This window comes from Schistosoma haematobium, chromosome 1, assembly GCF_000699445.3.
Source record: "Schistosoma haematobium chromosome 1, whole genome shotgun sequence".
NCBI lineage: Eukaryota > Metazoa > Platyhelminthes > Trematoda > Strigeidida > Schistosomatidae > Schistosoma > Schistosoma haematobium.
In genome coordinates this window covers 19,111,202-19,136,821 of record NC_067196.1, presented here as the reverse complement: position 1 = coordinate 19,136,821, position 25,620 = coordinate 19,111,202, and the positions used below count along the sequence as shown (strand labels likewise).

At 34.5% G+C, this 25,620-nt stretch overlaps 1 protein-coding gene across 1 annotated transcript; it reads left to right on the top strand.

The window, feature by feature from the left end:
• Window positions 1–9,491: 9,491 nt before the first annotated feature.
• On the top strand, window positions 9,492–22,895 carry MS3_00010071 (uncharacterized protein; the record flags this gene model as incomplete). The annotated part of the gene is made up of 5 exons (XM_051218405.1): window positions 9,492–12,296; window positions 16,202–16,564; window positions 17,742–18,141; window positions 21,057–21,224; window positions 22,837–22,895. The coding sequence occupies 5 exons, from the start codon at window positions 9,492–9,494 to the stop codon at window positions 22,893–22,895; spliced, it is 3,795 nt and encodes a 1,264-aa protein (XP_051073331.1).
• Window positions 22,896–25,620: the final 2,725 nt, after the last annotated feature.

Here is a 25,620-nt window from a genome sequence, read left to right as displayed (position 1 = left end):
AACCTCACCGCTCATCCTCTTAGGCATCAGAACGAGCTTAAAGGTAGATATTCAATGTTTCACCGCTGAACTTTTACACGGCACGAAATTGCGTCTGCCTGAGGAATTTTTCACATCACGAAGCAGTAACGATTTCGGTAAATCGGCTTACGCCCAACGACTGTCTGAATTCATGCGAACACTGTCTCCGGTGTCAACTCCTATACAACATCGACAGGTCGCTCTCCCTCGAGAGTTATCTACCTGTTCACATGTTTTCATACGTGTAGATTCGTACGCAAACCTTTGCAACAGCCTTAGGAAGGACCTTAACACGTGATTTCTTGTCACAAAGAGACCTTCAAGGTTGATCGACATGGCAATGTCGATATCGTCAGCATTGATCGTCTCAAACCAGCAAACGTTGATGACAGTGCCCTACCTGATAAGTTGGGACTCAATGCTAGAACCATCAAACCTACTAGCGGGATCCTTAAGTCTACTTCAGGTCCCACGCTAGATACATCAGATAACTCATTCCCACGTCCCGGTCAACAGCACGGGTCATCTGCACCGTCTACGGATTAGACTTCAGTCTCACGTCCAGGTCAGCAGACCACACTGCCCGTGACTTTGGATGAGATTGCAGACTCACGACGTACGAACAACACTACCGTCTCACGTTCCGGTTGCCGAGCACGCTTACCCGTAAGCTTTCGCGACTTTCCAAACTGTCAACAACGGACACGGTATTGGGCTCTATTACTATACTTCATGCATGCTACACCTCTTCTCTTTTTTTTGATTTTTTTGTATCCTGAACCCACGCCTCTGACTATCGCCCGTTTGGTACCGTCGACTTCAGTCAATTTTGTCGAAAGCTGGCCTGATCACCCACGCTCTTGTCAACGCGCTCAGTCGATGCTCTGGTTTCGAATCCGTCTGGCATATTGTTGACCACGCAATTGGTTGTTATGATCGCTTCTGATTCCTTGACTCAATGTGGTTCCGTCCTACGTCTGCAGAGTGAAAAGGTCCTTCCTGAGGCTGTTACAAAGGTTTGCGTACCAAATCTATACGTATGAAAACAGGTGAACAGGTAGATAACTCTCGTACCAATTGTTGTTTTCGTGTGGTCGAAGAGCACTTTTAAGTTGGCGACGAAACAATTAAACTAAACCATTTGATGCTGGGTGGTAGGTGATAGTGCGTATGCGTTCCGTACCAAGCAGCCGGGTAAGTGAGGAGAATAATGCGGACTCGAATTGTTATCCTCGGTCAGTCGTGACAGTCGAGGGACAACCGTACAGCGCTATCCATCGTTCTACGAAGCTGTGAGAAACAGTCTCCGCCCTAATAGACGTCGTGGGTATAGCTTCGGGCCACCTTGTGAAACGATCGATGCACGTGAGCATGTGATCATACTCGTGCGATGGTGGCAGTGGTCCCACAATGTCTATATGGACGTAATCAAAGCGGGCATCAGGCGTAGTGAACATGCCGATGGGGGCAGCTACGTGTTTGTGCACTTTTGATCGTTGACATTGAAAGTATTGCTTTACCCACATACGGACATCTTTATTCATGGACGGCCAGACGCATCGTGCAGCAATGAGGCGTAATGTAGCTGCGATACCTGGATGAGACAATCCATGCAGGGCACCGAAGAGGAGACGACGGTAAGCAGAGGGTACGATGGGTCGGAGAAGACCGGTAGAGGTATCACATAAACTATTACCTGAGGTAGTAACTAGGAGTACTTCACGGCACTGAAGGAATGCACAAAAGGAATCGTTTGCTTGCGCGGCAGCCATAGAAGGAAGATCGAGCACCGGTGAAGTAACTGCATTCACTTGGATAAGTGACAAAACATCGGCAACATAGTCCGACTCGCCTTTAACGCGACGAAGGTCTGTCATGAACTGAGAGATCTAATCCAAATGTCTGCATTCTCGTGGTGAGTAGTGGTCAGACTTGGTATGCAGAGCATACGTTAAAGGCTTATGGTCGGTGAATAAGATGAAATCACGACTCTCTACTGAATGCCGGAAATCTTTGATGGCATAGTAGGCTGCTAGAATTTCTCGACCAAGGGCGCTATATCTCGTCTCCGTGGAAGTGAGGCGCCGTAAGAAAAATTCGAGAGGTTGCCAACTTCCAGAAATGTTCTGCTGCATAACGGCTCCCATAGCGAAATCCGATGCATCAACAGCTACACTAAGCGTGGCTGATGGATCGGCATGACCAAGGAGTGTAACTCGAGCCAGATGCGTTTCGATCTATGAAAATGCAGTACACGCAGTATCTTTCAATTCCAATATGCGTGGGTTACCGCGAAGTAAGTCATTTATTGATCGTAACCGTTCTGCCGCGTGTGAGTCAAAACGTCGATAGAAGTTAATCAAACCGAGAAATGCCTTCAGTTCCTTGAGTGTGGACGGCACGCTGTACTCTCTTATTGCATGTACTTTGTCCTCACAAGGTAAAATACCGTCTTGCTTGATGATGTGGCCCAAAAACATTATTTCTGGTTTGCCCAATTCTCACTTGTCCGGGTTGACTACTATCCCATTATCCGAAAGACGTTGGAATAATGGTGTAAGATGTTGATGATGTTCATCTACGTTTGATGATGCGATTAGCAGGTCATCAATATAGACGTGAACGAAATCTAAGTCTCGTACTATGCTATCAATAAACCTTTGGAAAGTTTGAGCAGCATTCCGTAATCCAAATGGCATTCGTAGGAGCTCAAACAGACCAAAAGGAGTCGTGATAGCGGTTTTCTCAATACCTTCAAGAGTGACTGGAATCTGATGACATGCTCGTGCCAGATCGATCTTAGAAGAAATAGTCAATCCCTTGAGCGATGCCGTGATACCGTGTATGTGGGGGATGGGATAGCTATCGAAGCGTGTAACTACGTTAAATGCTCGGTAGTCGCCACATGGTCTCCAGATAACCCCACCCTTTTTGCGCACCATATAAAGAGGTGAGGCCCAAGGACTGTGAGAAGGACGAATAATACCAGTAGCTAGTAAATTGTCAAATTCACGTTTAGCGAAAGCTAATTTGTCCGGTGCCAGCCGGCGTGGTCTTGCTGTGTCTGGGGGTCAGCAGGTGACTATGTGGTGTACCACACGATTGGACACCGATGAAATCTCCCCGAGTGGTTTAGTTAATTTGGGGGATTTCTCGAATAAAGTGTGTAATATATCATCACGCGAATAAAAGGCGCCTGAAATTCGGTACGCGTTTGTGTGAGCTTTGAAGCCCATGAATTTGTTGTTCGACGAAGTATCGATTAGCTGCAGCCTACGTGAATCGACCAGCAATTCATAGTGCCGTAGGTAATCAATACCTATTATGGCTGTGGGAACATCGGCAATGATGAACGTCCACAGACACCGTCGTCGGTTGCTCAGGTTGACCATGAGTTGTCGTTTACCATATGTAGGAATGGTTGAGCCATTTGCAGCGCGTGGTCAAGGCGTCGTAGCTTGATTTGCTGTTACCGAGAGGTATAACAGAAACTTGGGCACCAGTATCTACTAGGTACCTAGCGTTTGTGCGATTATCCTGCACATAAAATAAACGGCCAACCTGGAGTGAAGGGCCAGCGAGAACGGCCGCTTTTACTCGCCGGCCTTTGAATTTCCCGCCATATATGAGCACGGGGTTCAACAATGGCGGGCACCGGACCCGAAAGAGCGGTGAAACCAGCAGCAAACTCCACCTGCCTCCAAAGCCATCTTCCGGCGTGGCTCGGAAGATGCCCTCGTTGGGAGAGTGGTTACGACTTTTCGAGAGCGTGATCTGGCTCGAGGGACGTAGGGTTTGGGTATGTTGCAACCGTCTCGAAAGCTCAGACGTGTATGAATACAACCATCCCTATCACCTTGAGTCTGGAAGTGACTAGCGTCCATATCTACGTTCGAACGTACCGTTGAGGCAACTATGTAGTTGTCTCTGTTGCTAGTCATTGCCAATATTTTGTCCGCTGTGAGCGCCACCTGGTTCAGTGGTGCGTCCTCGAGCAGTGCCGTGACTGTTGGTTGGATATGTTCTGGTAAGGATTCGAGCCACAGTTCCTTAACAATTTCATAATCGGCTGCCGTAGGTCCTGCAAAAGATTACAGGCGCGTGAGGTGGTGGCTCGGTTTAGCATCACCCAGGGGATGACGTGCGTATAACAACCTCAATCGTTCCTCCCTCGAAGGGAGGAAATATCTGAGGTTCGCCTCCTTGAGACGATCGTAAACGTTGGGCACGTTGGAGTTGAGGACTATCTCACGGACCGCTACTATATGATCCTCAAGTAGATTCAAGAGCGTAGGCGTATTTTTGCCTCTGACTCGTAATATGACAGGTCTTGAATTGATACTCCATCGCGGTTAAACCAAACTTCCGGGTCGTGGGGAATAAAAGATACAGGTCGAAAATGTATAGCCCGTATGTCGGAGTTTAACACATTAATGCTACTCTTATCGTTATGCGTCATGTCAAGTTATTGCCTGTATATTATATATTGAAAAATATTAATATGAAAACATGCGACAGGCGTGGATAGATAATCGATAGACTCACAATAATTGGCTTCTGTGGAAGGTTTGGTCTCGATTGCCAAGTGTTCGTAGTTTTAGGTTCACCAGTTCTAATGTGGCGTCGAGTCGCGTCTGACTATGAACACCACTACAAGGAGGTTGGGTACCAGAGATCAGAAGGCGGTTGCAGGTTGTAACGAGATATATTCTTTGGCGATCTTGTGGTATCGAAAAAATACCGAGATCGTGTCAAAGAAATACAGGTGGAATCAGAGGGCGAACGTAAGGGCGTACAAGGTCACAGTCAACGGAAGGATAATGGATGTCTTTAGTGCAGTTGAACAAACAAACACAGTAAAACAATCACTGGTAAAATTGGTTATAATAATAATTGTTACCACTAAACCAATCGCGGTCCCTTGATAAAAGTAGGTCACTACAGGTTCATCACATATCTATCCGGCTGTGTGTTTGGTATGGACTATGTGTGGTCTAGAATGTATTCATTAGTATTAGAATTAACAATGTAAATTGGAACAGGCTCACCTGGTTCCTTATAACATAGTCTGTTGTCGTGACTGGCTTGCGTATGAACCATAGATTTACCAACCGTTTTTAGCAGACCTTGGTAGACTGTCAGAAGTCAGCTCCTCGTTAGCACATAACTTCGGCAGACTGTAAACGTTCCATACCTGGACTAGCAGTATTTTGTTTAGGCGATTTCATTCTTGTCGCTTTTGAGTACAGTGTCCCAATCCTGCACTGAAAAACCATCTCCTCTCCTCTCCATGTCTTTTAATTCTGCAGCAGCAATAGAACTGATATTTGTTTTCAAGATTTTGACATTTATTGCTTGTGTATCAATATGAGAGGGCTTTGAACTTGTGCTCAAATCTTCTCACTTCGATTCTCTAGGTAACAAGTTATCAAGCATTTCATTGGAACCATCTTAAGTGGTCAGCAAGGAAAATTGTCCATGAAACATTCTTAACTTTTCTAGATCCAAGATAAACGATCGAAAATCGATGATGAGGTACTCATAATTTATAATTGAAGACTTATCATCTCGAATCAGCAAAATATAACAATCAAGATTAGGAATTCTATGACCAGTAATACTCAAAATAGAAACGTTACTGTGTTTAATTATAGCACAGAAATTTATTGACTTCAACATCCCTACTGAGTCGGTGGATTTTATACTGTCAGTGTCAACAACAAAATCGCGAAAAACACCACCGGATGGATATAATCGTTTCTGAACATGAAGCAAATAACTCAAAGTGATAAATAAGGATAGTATATGTTCACTAAAATCACCTAAGTTAGTAGGATTGGAATAAAAAAGTTTAGTATTACTTGCGGAGAAATGAATAGTAGTTTTACGAACCAAATTGATGTGTCCGATTTCACCACACCTATAGCATTTAGCATGACAAAAGACACTTTAATTACGTAGGTGGAATTTACCATAGGTTAAATGTTTACAATACTCATGTTCAACTCTGTGACCGGCTTCCAAATCCTTAATAAATGCTTATCCAGATTATCGTTAATTCAACGCTCACGTATATGAACTTGAGTACGCACTGAAATGGGATCACTAAGTAATGTAGTGGAATTCTTTATGTCCTGGAAGTCAGTTTCATGCACTGTCTCATTATTAATACACGCAGTTATAGCACCTTGAAAGGAACACTTTGGCAGTTGCATTAGCTCTCTTTGCAGATTTGGTATGTTAATCCCTGCAATCAATCGATCAAGCAGCTGGACATGAATTTGATTACCGAAATCACACTTAGAAGCTTGTTTCTGCAATTCAAAGATAAATTATCTAACCTGTTGATTATTTTGACTAATCATTTGATAGGATTTCGGTCTTTCATAGCATCCAAAACTAGTACACTTTGCATTATTTAGTGGTAGCTCCTTGAGCGCTGTGAAATGTACTGAAACAGGCTCATTTTGTAATGTCAACGTTCTCAGTAAGCTGTAGACATCCCTTCCGAGGAATGTGAGGAAAGGAGACACAGTTTTACCTTCCTTAACATCTTCCTTGGTCATACTCCAGATTTCAAATCTTTCCATGTGTTCTTCGAAAGCGTCAAAATTCGAATTATTGTATTAACTAGAAATTCCCGAAACAGTGCAATTTAAGCTAAGTAGAACTAGGTGAGCATAAACGAACGTATTATATTTGGAATTCATAGTAAGCACGCAACTAAGTACAAAGAAATCATCAGTTTATATTAATTGCACACCACTTCAGTTTTATCCGTTTAAGGCTAACACTAACTGGTCTTTCCTATATACCATGTTTCGCAGGAAAATTTGAATGTTCACGATGCTCATTAGTTTTGCTGTTTGCTGGTGATCTGAAAAGGATGTTAAAGCTTAAGCATCGCACCGAAAATAAACATACTACTTTGAAAATTACTGTGGACCAGCGTAAATCTCAAATGTTTCTACTCCATAGACGCTAGTGGTCATCAGCTGCCACCCACCATATTACCTAGTTTTGCAGTAAATGTCAACTTTTGGCAGTTATTGTGCTGTTGAATCGAAATTCCTCATTTTTTTGGTTCTGGATGAAGACATTTTAGTATTTCATACTCCGAGTGAGAACGCATGGTGAAATATTTTCTGTATCTGAAGCCACTAAACGCTTCAGAAAAACGTCAAAATTCTTTCATCAGTAGCAAAGATTTTCGAAACTGAAAATAAACAAGTCGACAGTGGAGGATAGAATCAGTCTAGAAATACAGTCAAGTTTTGAAAATCCTTATATCACCATATAGTCAGGGTAATAATCATTGAGTTCCATTAAATACCCACAGGTCTTTAATGTTAGACTATGAAAGAAATATTGACCTTTCCTAATCATTATTTCGATAATTGAAGACCTGATATAGATTTCGTAAATGGGATTCACGACGCTTGAGCAAATTTCATTTATTCCTTAGTTGTTGATTAGTGACAACCAGGGAGTTATACGGTGATCCGTACATCAGTCACAATTATAAAAAATGTTTTACTACAACACATTATCAAATTATATGGAGATGAAAATATATGACCATATACCAGTGTAAAGCTAAAATTTTCCGAAATTTTCTCTTGAATTGAAGTCAAGTAGGCATTCAAGACTGATATTATTCCTATCAACAAGGGATTTACTTGACTTGTATTAGTTATGTGATCGTTCTAACAGATAGTAACTAGAAAAGCTTTAAACTCCCATAGTTAGTGAATACTGAATTAAATCATCCTAAGTCCATTTAAAAACTGAGGATCTTTCATCAGTTTTTCTGTTTTATCTCCTGGTGAATAAAAATGTTTTGAACTGAACTTATCTCCATGATACATACGACTAAAAATAACGCTGTGCTAACAGGAGCCTAAATTCGACATGGATTATTGGTCTTCTGATGTAAATTTTTGACTAGTGAAGTTCAACTATGACAAGAATAATAACAATCACTTTGTTTTATCAAATGATTGGAGCTGAAAATGTTAACTCTTATGTATCAACTCAGTGTTGTATTTTTATCTTGCTTACTGTGAGACTTGTAGGCCATCAACGATGCCTGAGATGACAAAACAACAGTCCTGTATTTTCTGGTTTTCTGTGACTTTTTTCAGTTAATATCAGTTCGTGATGAAATTATCTTTAAATATAAAAAAATCGCGTACAATACGATTATGACATTTAAAAATGCATAAAAAGTTATCTATAAAGTTATCTATAGTTTACAATGAAATTTCGATGGTTTCCAAGTGAAATATTACGATTTGAAGTACTTAGAGCTTAAAATCACAAGATAAATATAAACACAACCAGAACTATTCGCACAAAAGAAGTACGTCTTATCGTTATCGTTACCTTGACCTTAATTATTATTATTATTATTATTATTATTATTATTATTATTGTTACTGCATTCCCTTTTACTTATGTCTTACATTTTCATTAATTTATTCATAAATACTCATCATATAACCTTATTTATTTTTGCACTATGTGACCTTTAGTGACCTTGGACTGTTCTAACAAAACATTTTAATCATCTTATTATATTCACTTAATCTATTGTTATTATTCGTATTACGTAATCCAGTACCATAATCTTACTATTACGTCATCTTGGTTATTCGTGTTCATATTTCCTCATGGAATTAGTACTTTAACAAAAGAAAGTGACACATATTTAAAAGTCTTAAATAAGTCATGTGTCTACAATTAACTACTACTTTCAACTGATATATTTTTCAACAGTTGAAATCAGGAGTCAATTGAAGCTAGATCATCATGGAAAACCTGGAAATACTGGACAGCCATTTCGTCCTAGTATGTGACTCCTCACCAGTAAGCATCCACGATCCCGTCCCCCGCGAGATTCGAACCTAGGACATATCGGTCTCGCGCACGAGCGCTCAACCATTAGACCACTGAGCTGGCCGGTTCCCAACGGTGTTTATGTCTAACTTTAACCAATCCACGAAATTGCCCCACTGTACAAAATTGTCTTCAGTGAGTTGATATCTCACAACAGATCTGGTTGAACTCTATTGGTAACGGCTTCTTACTTAAACTCCAGGAAATACCTCTTGAAGTCAGTTACTAGTCAGCAGATGATTATTATCACATGAGGTTTTGTGGAGATTTTTTATCAAATAATGATCAATGCTATATACCACTCCCTATATAAGAATATATAAATATCTGTTCTTGTTTTTATGGGCCAATCAAATTTTAATAATGAATTGCACTAAAATCGATTATTTATCTTCTAACAACTAACAAATTAAAAATTGAGATTTTATTTTTATTGTTTAATAAATTTATTTATTTATTAATTTATCGTTGTCAAAACAAACAAATAAAATTAACACACAAAATAAACCAAAAAAAAAGAAAAAAATATTCGATTAACCGATTTTTTTCTCGTTCTCATATTTAAAAAAAAAATGATTCAGTTGCTACCCACAAATAATTCATCAAATGAACTATTTACTAATATTGATCTAAATCAGAATAATGATTTCTCATCGATTTTATTTATACGATCTAATGGTAATAAACATTATTTACCAGTGAAATATCCTAATACAATTTATAAATGGTATGAAAATATATTAATACATTTAGAAAAGAATAAATTTCTTCAATGGACATTAATTACTATATCAGATTATGAAGAATGCATAGGTTTGAAATTAATTCAATGGAATAATGAATTGATTACATTAATTAAGCAAATAGCACCAATTTTACAACAAATTGATTTATCCTATTTAAAATTGAATGGAATCCCATCAGATTTGTTATTACGATTTTCTACACGTTTATTCTCATTAAATCTTAGTTATAATCAAATTGAAATGAATATTTTCCATGAAATTAAATCAGTCTATTTATGGTATAAAAAACAGAAACATAATGAGAATACAGTAAAACAAGATTTATGTTGGATTCAAACTATCAATGAAATATACTTAGATCATAATAAACTTGAAGATCAATTTCCCTATGAAATATCTAATTATATGATTGGATTACGAAGACTATATATTCAAAACAATGGGATAACAAGTTTAAAAGGTTTAAATGGTCTTACACAACTACAAGTGTTAAGAGCTGATTTTAATAAAATTGCCAGTTTACATGATGATTTCTTTTCATTGAAAAAAATTGAATATGTATATCTTTCACATAACTATATTACACAACCGATATCTGGTACACGTTTAAAGTACTTAAACCATCTAAAAGTGATTGATTTATCATACAATGGTTTGTCTTTTTTACCTACTGTCATATTCAGTCTACCATGTTTACAAACATTAAAAGTTGATCACAACAATATATCAAATTTGCCTACATTAAGATTAAATTCTAGGATTTCTAAAGAACCAATACAACTGATTGATCTTTCACATAATCAAATTAATACAATATCTGATGGTTTAGTTAAAATAACGAAACAGTTAGATTTAAGTAAAAACAAATTACGAATGTTTCCTGCTAGGTTACTTAAAATGATTGCAAATATGGCTCAATTAAAAAAGATAAAACCATCAGAAATTATTAAACTTGATTTAAATGATAATCCAATTATATGGCCACCATATAATATTATTGAATGTGGCATCGATGCAATCATTCAATATTTTATAGAATCAAGAACTGAATTACAATCATATTATGGTATTAAAATAATGTTATTAGGTGATATAAATTGTGGTAAATCTAGTTTAGCTATGAGTATAGTAGATAAACAAATTCATATGACAGAAAGTATAGAAGAAACCACTTATAGTATCGAATCATATACTATACATTATGATGCCATTGAATTAACATCAAAATTATATACAAATTCAAAAGAAAATAATAATAATAATGATAATAATCACATGAATTCACAAACACAAACTAATCGACCAACAACAATCACAATATGGGATTGTTCTGGTTATCTAAATTATATACCATTAATATCCTATTTTACATCATTATCAACCATTTATATTATTGTAGTGGATATAACAAAATTAAATTCTACAATCTTAATAGATGATAATATAAAATTAAAGAAATCAAATAATTATTTTTATCAGTCTGTTGCTATATGGTTAGATCTTCTATTATATCGTTTAAATTATCTTAAATTAATCTTGATTGTTACTAAGTGTGATCTTATACAATCCACAATAGAATTAAATAATAAAATGAATTATTTATATAAACAAACAATTAATTATATAAAATTTAAAAAATATTGGTTAAAAGAACAAATTACACAGATTGAATCATCATTACAAATATCGAAATCCATGTTACTATATTATGAACAATTAAATTATATTTATAATAATTTATATACATTTATTTATCCAATTATTCAATCATTTTCATTCAATGATATCAATGATAAAACAATTTTTAATTTCAATCAATTATGTTTTATATCATTTGATTTAGCGATTAAAACTCCAACTTATATACCATATTGTTTAACACCATTACCACATATATGGTCAGATATTGAATTATATTTAAATGATATTAAACATGATTATAATAATAATAATGAAATGAATACAACTATACTACTGAAATCTTATTTTTGTCATTTATTACAAAATAAATTTAATTTAAATGTATTAAATTTAAAACAATTACTTATTTATTTAAATAATACAGGTAAAATTATAATATTAGACTCATATTCCATTAACAATAATCATAATAATAATCATAGTAATGAAGGGCAATCTTATAATGATCAAATGAAATCCCTAATTAAACCATATCCAAAATTCTATGTATTAATTAATCCTGATTTATTTATTGAATCATTTAAATATTTATTAAATCCTTATTTATATTGTATAATGGATTATATAAAACATAAAAATTCCAATGAAACTATTTATTTACCTAAAACATTTATCAAAGATTTACTAAAACATTTTTATACGATTACAAAACATGATGCAATGAATCAATTAATCTATAGTTGTAATGAATTAAAACGTGGTACTGGTATTATAAGCGCCTACTTATGGATTGCATTAGTGGAATATAGTAATCTTTATATTATTAAAAATAATATTGAAACCGGTAAATCCTATGTTGAAATTATATGGAGATGGTTAGAACTTGCTTATCCAGTACCTGAACCAAATTTATTTATAAATTTTGATTTTAATTTAGACAATAATGTATCATTAAATGGATTGAATTCATCAACTTGGAAATTTAAATATGTAAGTAAACATTTATTATAATAACTTATTTATACATTATTATTATTATTATTATTCTAACACAAATAGAATTATCAGAAGGGAGATTTTAGAAATTTCAGTAGTTGAAATCATGAGTCAATTAAAACTAGACCATGATGGAAAACCTGGAAGCACTGGATGTTGGTTCAGTGGTCTAATGGTTAAGCGCTCGTGCGCGAGACTGATAGGTCCCGTGTTCGAATCTAGCGAGGGGCGAGATCGTGAAGAGGAGTTACATACTAGAACGAAATGGCCGTCCAGTACATCCAGGTTCTCCATGATGGTCTAACTTCAAGTGACTCCTGATTTCAACAAATAGAATTATTTATTATAACAATTTATTCCCCTATATTTAGCATCTATGTCAACAGTTTCAAAATTCTTAGATAATGAATGTGAAATATTCAATATATATTTTTTTCAAAAAAATTCTTCTAATAACGACATTTTTTTGAAAGTTTATAATTAACATTCGTATCAGTTTTTATTTGGTACCGACATAAATATACAACAATATTGATAACATTTTTCATCATTTATTTACTTATCACATATACTTAGTTTCTAGTCTTATCACATATTCAATATGCAAATTCAAAGTGCATCCATATTCTTTGTTTTTTAAAAATTATAATATACACAGAATAAAACTTATTAGTTGACTTACAAAAAATACTAATGAGTAGTATCAAAAACCGACAAAAATATTGTAGAATAACCAGTAGGAATGTGAAACTTGTAAATAAAGTATAAAATGACGAGAAAATTTCTGATGTTTAATAATTAGAAGTTTCAAAAAGAGAACAAAACAATTTCACCTGTCTATTTCATGCGTTTATGAGTGTATTATTTGCTGCATAGAACTTAACTCATTTGTTTACAAACAGATATATTGGTATCTAGTTTAAATTCCTGTGTTTGAAAAAACATCCAGTTTATCAATGCTAATAAGATTGGTAATGATTGATTAATTCAGATGCTATTTTTGCTTGACCTTAACGAAGGTAATTAAAATGGAAGTCATACTTCTTTAGATATGATGCTTCAAGATAATATGATATGTGTATGTAATTAAGAGTGGATAAAAGTTTAACTATAAATACAGCTAAAATGTACTCAATTTACCGGTATGTAAATGGTATCTTAGAATAATTCCAGTTATTAAAAAATCAACAGGGTTGTAACCAAGGTATAAATTAGGTAAGAAATTATCGAGGAGTGGATGTAGCAACTAAATGTACAGAAAAAGATGTAGAAAAAATGAAAGAATGCTGGAATAATAGTGAGTGATATCCGAAGTTAACAAGTAAAGGCATACAGACTTTCGAAAATGGGCGAAAAATTGTGTTTTTCGGTCTGAACATCAGAGTTGAAGCCAAAGTATTAATTAGGTAAGAAATTACTGGGAAGTGGATGCAGCGATTCAGCGGTATGTAAATTGATATCGGACTATAACTTTATAAACACTCCTAATACTAATGAAAATCCATTACATTCTGTCAACAACAAAAAACACTAAAACCATACAATCATTTATAAAGTGAATATTTGTCATTTATATACCTCTCTACAGTTTGTGTCTAGCCGCGTCAAATATTGCCTAAATTCCTTTTGCTTATTAGGTGATTTTGTCCTTTTTGAGGATGGGAGGAGACAGCTACTAAGAAATCAGTTCAGTTTGTTGATAAAAATATAGCCAACAAAATTGTGCCAACTTTCTACCTAAATTTAAAACAAATATAGCTGCGAATTAAATGTCACGACAGATTTTACTGTAAAATGCCTAGGTTTGATTGAGTGAATTTAATTGAAATACATCCATAAATTTTCTTTAGCCACAATATAATTATCCAACTGAATAAAACATTACGTGATACTACGCCAACACAGAAAATAATTATCCACTACACACACCAACCAATAATTTAGGAGTTAACCGTTTACTATTCAAACAGGTTTCTGTATACATACCACCATCGGGAAATTCCATTATGGTTGGTCAAGAGTTTACAGAAGATATATTTTGAAAAATTATCTTGTTTGATGCATCGTTCCCATGGTATAGTTTTAAGAATTCAACTACTACGGAAAGCCAACTAAGTTAATTCAAACGAAAGCGAGTGAGCGAAAACTGGTTATCTAACTTTATAAAAAATAATGAGTGATTTACCCACGTTATTTGGTATGATGATTGGTGTCATTGGAATAATGAGGATATTTTCACATTTGTTCATTGGTTCCGCATGGATAGCTTACTTGTTTGGTTGGCATTTAAGAAAGTCAAATTATCAAAACCATAAAAATGTTTGCCCGCGAAAATTATCGCTGGATTGAACGAAACGTCCTCTTAGATTCTCAACAAAGGTTGGAATATTTGTAATTGTTAATCAATGGAAAACCTGGAACACTAAGAGAAATAAGTAGTAGTTTCTGGATCAAACGAAAGCTTTCAAATAGAGCTATGTAACAATACAATATCCCAAATCTCTAATAATTACACTGTAAAAATACAAAGAATAATTTCCTGTTAGTTAACGCTGGAAGTTCAACCTTGTTCAGATCGTCAGTGATAATGACAGGTTAAGTATTGATGATTTTCGCATACAATAACAAGTTCATTGTCTGTGTGTTGAATTGTTGAATTTCATTGAAATCATGAACCGTTCAATGTTAGACCACAATTGAAAATCTGGAAGCACTGAACTACCCTCTTGTTCTAGCATGGGATTCCTCGATAGTGCTCATCCACGATCTCCCACAACAGTCCCGAACACAGAACCTTCGGTCTCGTGAGAACGCTTAACCTGTAGACCACTGATTTGGCATCAAACAGCGTTAATGTATAACTTCAGCAAATCCACAATGTTGCGCGACCACCTCCCATTGTCTTCGGTGCGTAACTGCCTCACACCCAACACTCTTGAACTCTATTGGTTGTTGGGATATATGGTTTAGATTGGATGAACTATCAACCCCCCCCCCACAATTGAGGGAAGAGAGATTTAGTATGATATGAATTGCTTCAGCTGCTCACCTTTCTTTTCGATTCTGAGGTTAATTAATATGACACGTACTACTGTTACTGATTTTATTTGAAGACATTCCAGTTTTACAAAAGTATTAGTGTGGTGTGTGCTACTTATATTGACATAAGTAGTATATGAAGTTAGTCGTGAACATAAGGTCTGGCAGCTGAGAGACAAGAGGATCGAACAGTAAAGAATGGAAACAGGATGCGATTTGTATGAAAATGCAAGAACAATGAAGTCTGAGTCAATTTGGGACAATTGATGGACATTTTGCAAATTAAGCATTTACTTTATGATTGCTAAATTTTATGCACAAGTCCTGTAAGTTTGTGTTAAATACATTCGACTGTCCCCACTGGTGTTCTTGTTCACTACATTGGGTCTTTTTGTGTAGCTTAAGTATTCCTTTAGATGAGTCAAGATTTTCACAAAAGGACGCTCCAATATTGTATGCGCCATTACTAAGAATGTTGGTGATTTCATGGAGATCTTTAGTTCATTATAATTCCGAAATGCGTTACAATTCTTCTGTTGTACAATAGCGGTAAGCTACAACTGGCAATAACCCAAGATATTTCATTCGAATTGTTATTTAAAGACAGATTACTTAGCTTTAATAAGTTTCAAAAATAATCTCAACAATATGTCCATACCTTCTTGAAATATCAAAGGTCCTGAAATGAAGAAACTAGTTTTTCTCAAGTGTCAACTGTTAAGTCATAATTTTAATTTTTCACTAAAGTACAACAGGTCTGTCAATGTACTTCTTGAATGTATGAAGCCTATCCTAATCGGCTAGACAATGTTAATCTACGTATATTTTTCACTTCGTTTTTATTTTATATTTTTACGCAGTTTCCATCTCCCAGAGAAATAGCTTTATCATGTGGAATTATATGTAACACAGAGAGTCGATCTCAATCACCGGATAGCCAACCAGATACAGAGGATAGTGCGAATTCTGATACGCGTCAGTCTCCAACTAATAACCAGATTCAATCATTACTGTGTCCAGAACGATTACCTGCTTTGTGCTTTCCCTGCCTTATCCCTTCATCTTTTTGCAGCCCAACAGATGAAATGAGTAATGAACTTTGGAAAACAGCTTGTCAAACCGGACCAAGACCAATCATATTTGTGTATAGATTTTCTTATGGTCTACCTCAAGAACTATTTGATAAGGCTACAGTACGGTTGAATTGGCCCGAACTATTCAAAGTAAGCTCTCTTGTCTTCTTCTTAACATTATTTCGCCTTTCTTTTGATGTGATAAGATAGGGAAAGGAAATCACAGTCTTCCCTGTAAACTGCAACTTAATCGGTATTCTAATCTCGAAATCTCGTTATAGCTTGATCGATATATTGGTACTAAAGGGTTAGTTGTCATATTTTATTTGCTTTATACTTAAATGTTTGTCCTTCACTTTAGTTAATTAGCGTTTTCTCTAACTCATTAGACTATTTTATTAACAAGTACTTTGTACACTTCTTAATTAATAGCTGTAATGCACACTTATTTAATAAACTGTCATGATAAAATATTTTCCAAGACTAGGCAATAAAACGTCATTGATTAGTTTTCCGTTGGCTGAAATTAAATTATTCAGAAAGATCTGATATATTATCGCGTCCAGTAAGAGGATTTTGTAGATATTATAATTTCTCTCATTGCGACCCAGCTACTCTTATTGCTTAGTATTCTTGGACACTACTTCACTCGACAAGTCCCCAAATCAGAACACGGTTTAGCGGGAACGAAATTATATTCCAAATAACAAGGGTAAGTGGAAGTAAGAATCGCAATGTGAAAAGAACGTTAGTATATTTACAGTCTTCGCATGAGAAGATTCTACATTCTTCTCCACTAGCGCTAAATGAAATAGCCAATCAGCCTGCCCAAATACAATCTTGCATAGAACATGCTTCAATCCAATTTATAATCCGCTAATAGTAGACACGATCAATTTGTAGTTTTTATCAGCTGGGTAATTGCTGAATACCAGGAAGCACCTAACTATAAGTCTCATACTATGTAGCAAATAGTCATTTGTGTGCACTAGTGATGCCAGACAGGTCCAACTCCACTATTCTATTGTATCACTTACTCATTGTGCAATTCCCTTAACATTGGTCCCAGCGATAATACACGAACTACTTAGTTGTGGCCTTGTGAATTCAATGGTTTGTAAGATTATTAGCCCAATCACACGGGGTTCTGTCATTTCAACGGTCGAGATAAGCGATACTCGTAACTGGACAGATAGTGAATTTGTTGGCTGTGTCAGGGATGACATATAGCCTGTATAAGTTGTCTTTTTAGTGGCACCTCTATAATAACAAAGTTTTCACAGCAATAATCAATGCTAAACTTTGATTTATATTCCTTTCTTTAAAGTTTCGATATACAGCACATTGGAAGACAGGAGTGCAAATGTTTAACAGTTTAAATCGGATAATACTCAGATTTCTACTCGTAAAATCAGCTAATGAAGACAGTTTAATCAAGTTTGAATTTCGTGCTCTACCAGTAGCAACCACAAATTCAGATGACATTGAAATTAGAACTCAAAATGATGATACAGCAGCTAATATAGATGAGGAAAACAGTGAAAAGAACACTTTAGATGAAACTACAACGTTTGATGCCAGTAAATCATTGAAAGATAATAATGATAAGCATCAGAAACATAAACAGAAGCCTAAGTGGCATAAATGGCCTGTTTCAGAGGAAAATCTCTGGAATCTTATGTTGCCCATATTGAAGGAATTCGATTCCATATTATTAGCTTATAAAGGTGAGTATTATGTTTTGATCAGCGTGAAGATATTTATCGTTTTAAGAAAAGTCAATTTTCAATTTAGCTAAATAATTAGGTAGATTATTTACCGACAAAAATCAATAAACTTAGTTTTTAATGAAAAGGTCATCAACAATTAAATATATACAGACAGCTACACCATAGATTATGCGTTCAAAGTTAATTATTGTGTCTTTTACGATACTATTGTACTGAACGAGAACACAAGTGATAACAATCGAATCTATTTGAACACAAAATTACTGAACATCTTAGTAAAATCTGAGAACCATACAATAAATACTTCATTTGCAAAATGTCAATCAATTGTCTCAAACTTGACTGTTCTTTTGATTCCACACCAATCAATTTTTATTCTCGTTCTCTTTTATTTGATCTTCTAAACCTTCTGCTGCCAGGTATTTCACTTTTGATTGATGACACATACCACTTATATCTGTCAACAGTAGTAGCACACATCGCACCATTTCTCCATCTTTTTTTCTCTATAATCTTCCATAGCAAATCACATCACAGGGATTTGTAGATCAATCGAACAAGATATGCCTACTTTTGTGTAATATTCCTAGTGCTAGCTACGTCAGTCACTTATCTAAGCACAGTTACAAGCACGTATCGGGTTTCTAATAATTATGTTTCATCTCAGTGAAAATTAATGCCAAATATATCAGGAAGACCCTATGCTAGGAGTTTCTCATCTTATTATTTTTCAATAATGACAGAAAAACGGCGATGTTTTGTTAGTCTTTATCGAAAATAGTTTACCTAATAACCATATCGTGAGGTTTTGTGGACAAGAGAAAAAAAACATTTTAATAACGAAATAACTTATAGACCCATTGAAACTATTTAACACTTTCACTAATCCCCATTAAAAGTAAACAGTATTCTTTGAAAAACTAGTCATGAAGATTTCTATTGAATAGTCTTGTATTAATGTTTACACTTGCGTGTGTAAAAATGAAAATTAATTGAATTCACTGATCCATGGTAATTTAGAAAAAAAGTTTTTTCAAAATGGTTACGCTATCAACTATGAAGATTATTTGTAGAAATTTTTACCGCCAAAAATGTTAAGTTACAAAAACATTTACTGCATAAATTAGTTGTTTAAAAAATATTCTAAAAAAATAATTACTATACAATGCTTGTTAATTAACAGGCATAATCAGGTTGATACAGAAAGTAATATCACATATAAAGTATCAAGATATAAGGTTAAATTGTTTGAAAAGATGTTGCTCATTGATTGTTTTGAGAGAAAATATATCACAAGAATTATTATAATATGAGGTTGAGATTGGAAACCAGTTACTCTTGGTAGAGGAAGTGTGACATAGTGTCGAGGTAAGATTAATGTATCGAGAGGGTAATTCCAGTGATAATATTGAGTTATTATAATGATCGGTAATTAGAGAAAATGAAAATAACAAAAACCACTTTGGCAGATCAGCCATTACACACGCATTAAGTTGTTTTATTTCTTCCTAATTTATATAGATATTATTTAAATTGATTAAATCGATCAAGAATAGTGTAAGTACAAAATATCTGCAAGAAATGAAGTATGATAAATATGCTCAGTGATAAAAATGGTCAAGAATTTATTATTATTATTCAGTAGTTGAATCCATGAGTCGATTTAAGATAGACCACCATTAAAAACCTGGAAGCACTGGACGGCCGTTTCGTCGTAGTATGGGACTCCTCAGAAGTGCGCATCCACGATCCTGTACTCGGGACTCGAAACTTGCACCATCGTTCTTGCGAGCGAACGCTTAACGACCAGAGCAGTGAGCCGGCATTCAACGGTGTTAATGTCTAACTTCAACCAATCCACGAAATTGCGCCACTATCTACCATTGTCTTCAGTGAATGGATACGCACTGGTGAAGATTCCCATACTGGGACAAAACGGACGTCCGGTGCTTCCAGGTTTTCCATAGTGGTGAAGCTTTAATCAACTCATGGATTCAACTGTTAAACCACTACAATCTCCACAAACCTCCTTTCTAATAATATCCCTGTAATCTCACTAGTGGGACAGAACAGAGATACAGGTGTATTTTTAAAGCAGTTTTGAAGGAAAGGTAACAATCAGTGTTACGAGTAGGTGATGGTAGAGATTTTATTTCACGAATAGATTGCAGTGAACTATCTCACAGTCTTGAGAATTTACTTGTAAAGTAATTCATATTGAGATAGTGCTTGAAATAAAACAGTTCCACTTTCGATGAAGAGTTACAAATGCTGTAACTAGGTGTTTCTGTAGGTTGGATTGTATCAGTAGTCTAAAAGATAGTTCATTTAGTATTTTGAAGAAAAGATTTGATTTAGTTCCAGTCTTTCCTTCCATAAGGGGCTGAACTCAAACTCAGTGCATCTGGATTCGCAGTCTCAGATACAATCATTCTCAAGAATTTAAATTGCAAATCGTCGCTGGAATTTTTCCAACTTAAGTTTATCATTTATGTGAACAAAACTCAGAAGAAAACAGCAGTATTCTGGAATTGGTCGGGCACATGCATTTACGCAAAAATAAGAGGTTACGCAGAATACATTCCAAAAGTCATTGAGACTAATAATTCTGTGGTGACACCTATTCTGGGAAAGATCCATTCTGGAAATACCTGAAAAACAAGTTTATTGCTATGTTAAACCTAGACAGTACCTTACCACATACAGTGAAGTCGAATTAAAAAAAAGATCATCACAGATAATTTATCTACATTTCAAAGTACCAAGCTCCAAATATCATTTCAAGCACCATAGGGAAATTTTAGATGAGCTAGATACTAATACAGATTTGCATATAGTTTGACTCATAACGGGATTATATATCTATTATTCCTATCATCCACTTTTTGACGTGGCGTTGATAATAATTATAGGTCTATGTTGCAAGCGTGTTATGGAGTGTCCAAAATGTAATGAGTTAACATTGGCAGGTGAATGGCTGACTCCAAGTGAAGTTCAGACAGTAAAATACCGTAAATGTCCAGCGTGCGCTCACAGGATACCCAGTTGTCTTATTGCACCACCAGAAACTGGATTCAAATGTGAGTTTAGTGATTTTATCTGCACTTATTTACAACTTTATATTTCTAAAATCGCTAACCAAGCGTCCTGTTTTCATCCATTTATTCTCAAGATGAGCTAATACTATACTGACGTTAGATAATGATATTATACTTAGTTCCTGAATACATAAGTCTTAAAATGGAACATAACTCTTGAATTACGATTTAAGTTTTTATGTATCCTCATTCCAACTACGTAATAGTACATCAGTCTACATTATTGTCTCCCTCTCAATGTTCTTTTTCTTTACTAGTCTAAGTGGCTAACATACTGATGAGTTTTCAGACGTTTTCACAAACCTTAGATCTGAAACTCTTTTCTGTGTAATAATTAGTCAAAGTGACTTTGTTTCATACAAATAATACTCAACAAATATCATATAAATACTGCAAAAGGCATATACTACCTTCAATCAAACTCACTTAATGTGTGCTATTACTTGATTTAAGGTTAAACATAATTTTGTCAAGATTTGTTAGACAGTAATTAAACCTTAATTCTTGTTTTATCAGTAAAAATTCAGTATACATAAACATAAAGAGACTCATTATCTTTTCTGCACATCTGAATCTCTAATCTTCAGTTTAGTTAATTATTTCTTTAATTATTCAAGAAGATTATTTTAACCTAACAAAGTGTGGATACACTAAATTCCATGTACAATAAACTTGTTTTCTAGAGAGTGACCGTTACAAATCAAATGTTGTAACCGTGAAGATATTACAATAGTAGAGTTTACTCGTACAAATAATATTTTTGGCTTTCACTTCATGGATTTATGGACTTTGTTGAACGTTATCAAGATCACGAACCAACCCAAAATAGGCAACCATCAAACACCAAGAAATATTAAACAACCGTTTCGTCCTATTATGGCATTCCGCAACAGTGTCCATGCACACCTCCACCGTGAATAGAACATATGAGCTTCAAGCCTGATGCAGAATCATTTTCACTGTTTGTATTCTAAAATCGACTGTTCATTAAGAAGGATATCTTCAGAAAAATAAAAGTTTCAACAAAATAAAGGAAAAACGTTATAAATTAATATTTATTGACTAAGTAAGGAACACTGTCATAGTGTTTTGCAAATTTAGCACAATGGTTAAAGTTTGAGACTATAAAAGAACTTTATCTTGGACTACTGAAATGGTACTCTGTATATTTGCATGAAATAAACGGGATCTTAAGCTTATTTCCAGATGTTTATAAAATCATTTAAGTTTACCAAGATAAAAAACAGAGATCTAAAAACTTGACTTGGGAAATCTTTAAGAATGATCTTTTATTCTGTTTGGCAACTCATGTTAACGAGTGATTAAAGGATAAATTGTTTCTTCGGGCTACATGACTCATCTATCAGTTTATTCGCTATCTTAAAGCAGCTTACCTGATCCGCAAAATGCATTTCTTCCTAAACGCATTTAAGAGTATTATGTTTCGTGTTTATGAAATCTAGAATACTAATCAATTGCCAGGTTGACTATTAAACAACCCACTTTCCGTGGAATATAAATATAGCATTTATTTTAAAGTATGAATTATGAAGAAAACCCCTTCCTTTATACATTTTATTTCTACTATTTTCAGATAAACGTAAGATCAAATCAGAGAACAAATCTAGAAAACGTAATAAATCACGTAAATAATACAGAAAACCGTTTCTTGTTTATCTTTACTTTGAGTATCATAGGAAAAACTGACAATATAATGACAATATTTTTTGTACGAATACTCCTTGTATTTTATAGATAATCTGATACAATCCTTTCCAATAAATCACTCGAATCAAAATTTACTCTTCACATGAAATTGTTCACACTTATCCAACATGATACAGTAGATATCTTAACATAGTTAGACAATTCTCCAGTAGAATCCAGTTTCAGACAACACTGTCTCTGATATTTCTGATGATAATAACTTTTGCTGATTTAGTTGAAACTAGTCTTTCGTTCAAAAGATTAAAACCATGTGGTTCCAATCCCCAAGATTTTGACAAATACAATTTACCTTTAAAAGAAAGTATCACTGACTAAAAATAATTTACGCTCGACAAATGATGTTTCACACTTACAGCTAGAAGTGCTCGTAGTAGAATAGCATATTACAAATCAGAGACTTCCCTGGTAGGACCCACACTAGGTATCATATTCTAAGCTTATAAATTTTAGACTATTGTAAATCAACTTGTGTAATTTATAAGTACCATGAAGGCTATTACAACTACTGTTGTAATCATAAACTGAATATTCCTTCTAAACTATCGCATTTGAACCAATGATACAGTGTCATCATTACCTTTACTAAAAGTTCACATTAAGAACTGGATCGACAAACTGTTAGGAGCCGACATAATAATATAATTTTTTTAAAACAACAAGCGAAACAAATAAAACATAGTTAATTAAGTAGAACGAGATAAATTGTCCAAAACTATATTCTGTCTTTCACTAAGTCAATTAACTATGTTCCAATACTAATGAGTAGTATCAAAAACCGACAAAAATGTTGTAGAATAACCAGTAGGAATGTGAAACTTGTAAATAAAGTATAAAATGACGAGAAAATTTCTGATGTTTAATAATTAGAAGTTTCAAAAAGAGAACAAAACAATTTCACCTGTCTATTTCATGCGTTTATGAGTGTATTATTTGCTGCATAGAACTTAACTCATTTGTTTACAAACAGATATATTGATATCTAGTTTAAATTCCTGTGTTTGAAAAAACATCCAGTTTATCAATGCTAATAAGATTGGTAATGATTGATTAATTCAGATGCTATTTTTGCTTGACCTTAACGAAGGTAATTAAAATGGAAGTCATACTTCTTTAGATATGATGCTTCAAGATAATATGATATGTGTATGTAATTAAGAGTGGATAAAAGTTTAACTATAAATACAGCTAAAATGTACTCAATTTACCGGTATGTAAATGGTATCTTAGAATAATTCCAGTTATTAAAAAATCAACAGGGTTGTAACCAAGGTATAAATTAGGTAAGAAATTATCGAGGAGTGGATGTAGCAACTAAATGTACAGAAAAAGATGTAGAAAAAATGAAAGAATGCTGGAATAATAGTGAGTGATATCCGAAGTTAACAAGTAAAGGCATACAGACTTTCGAAAATGGGCGAAAAATTGTGTTTTTCGGTCTGAACATCAGAGTTGAAGCCAAAGTATTAATTAGGTAAGAAATTACTGGGAAGTGGATGCAGCGATTCAGCGGTATGTAAATTGATATCGGACTATAACTTTATAAACACTCCTAATACTAATGAAAATCCATTACATTCTGTCAACAACAAAAAACACTAAAACCATACAATCATTTATAAAGTGAATATTTGTCATTTATATACCTCTCTACAGTTTGTGTCTAGCCGCGTCAAATATTGCCTAAATTCCTTTTGCTTATTAGGTGATTTTGTCCTTTTTTGAGGATGGGAGGAGACAGCTACTAAGAAATCAGTTCAGTTTGTTGATAAAAATATAGCCAACAAAATTGTGCCAACTTTCTACCTAAATTTAAAACAAATATAGCTGCGAATTAAATGTCACGACAGATTTTACTGTAAAATGCCTAGGTTTGATTGAGTGAATTTAATTGAAATACATCCATAAATTTTCTTTAGCCACAATATAATTATCCAACTGAATAAAACATTACGTGATACTACGCCAACACAGAAAATAATTATCCACTACACACACCAACCAATAATTTAGGAGTTAACCGTTTACTATTCAAACAGGTTTCTGTATACATACCACCATCGGGAAATTCCATTATGGTTGGTCAAGAGTTTACAGAAGATATATTTTGAAAAATTATCTTGTTTGATGCATCGTTCCCATGGTATAGTTTTAAGAATTCAACTACTACGGAAAGCCAACTAAGTTAATTCAAACGAAAGCGAGTGAACAAAAACTGGTTATCTAACTTTATAAAAAATAATGAGTGATTTACCCACGTTATTTGTTATGATGATTGGTGTCATTGGAATAATGAGGATACTTTCACATTTGTTCATTGGTTCCGCATGGATAGCTTACTTGTTTGGTTGGCATTTAAGAAAGTCAAATTATCAAAACCATAAAAATGTTTGCCCGCGAAAATTATCGCTGGATTGAACGAAATGTCCTCTTAGATTCTCAGCAAATGTTCAAATATTTGTAATCGTTATGACCGGTTTCATTATTCACCTCACACATGCCGTTAGAATTACATACCTGTCATTATATGGAGTTGATCTTCATGTTAAGTATGGAGAAACGTTCTGCCGCTTACACACATTTTTGCATAGTATTTCATCAGACATTTCAACTTGGGCTTTTGCTCTACTATGCTTTAATAGACTCTCTCATT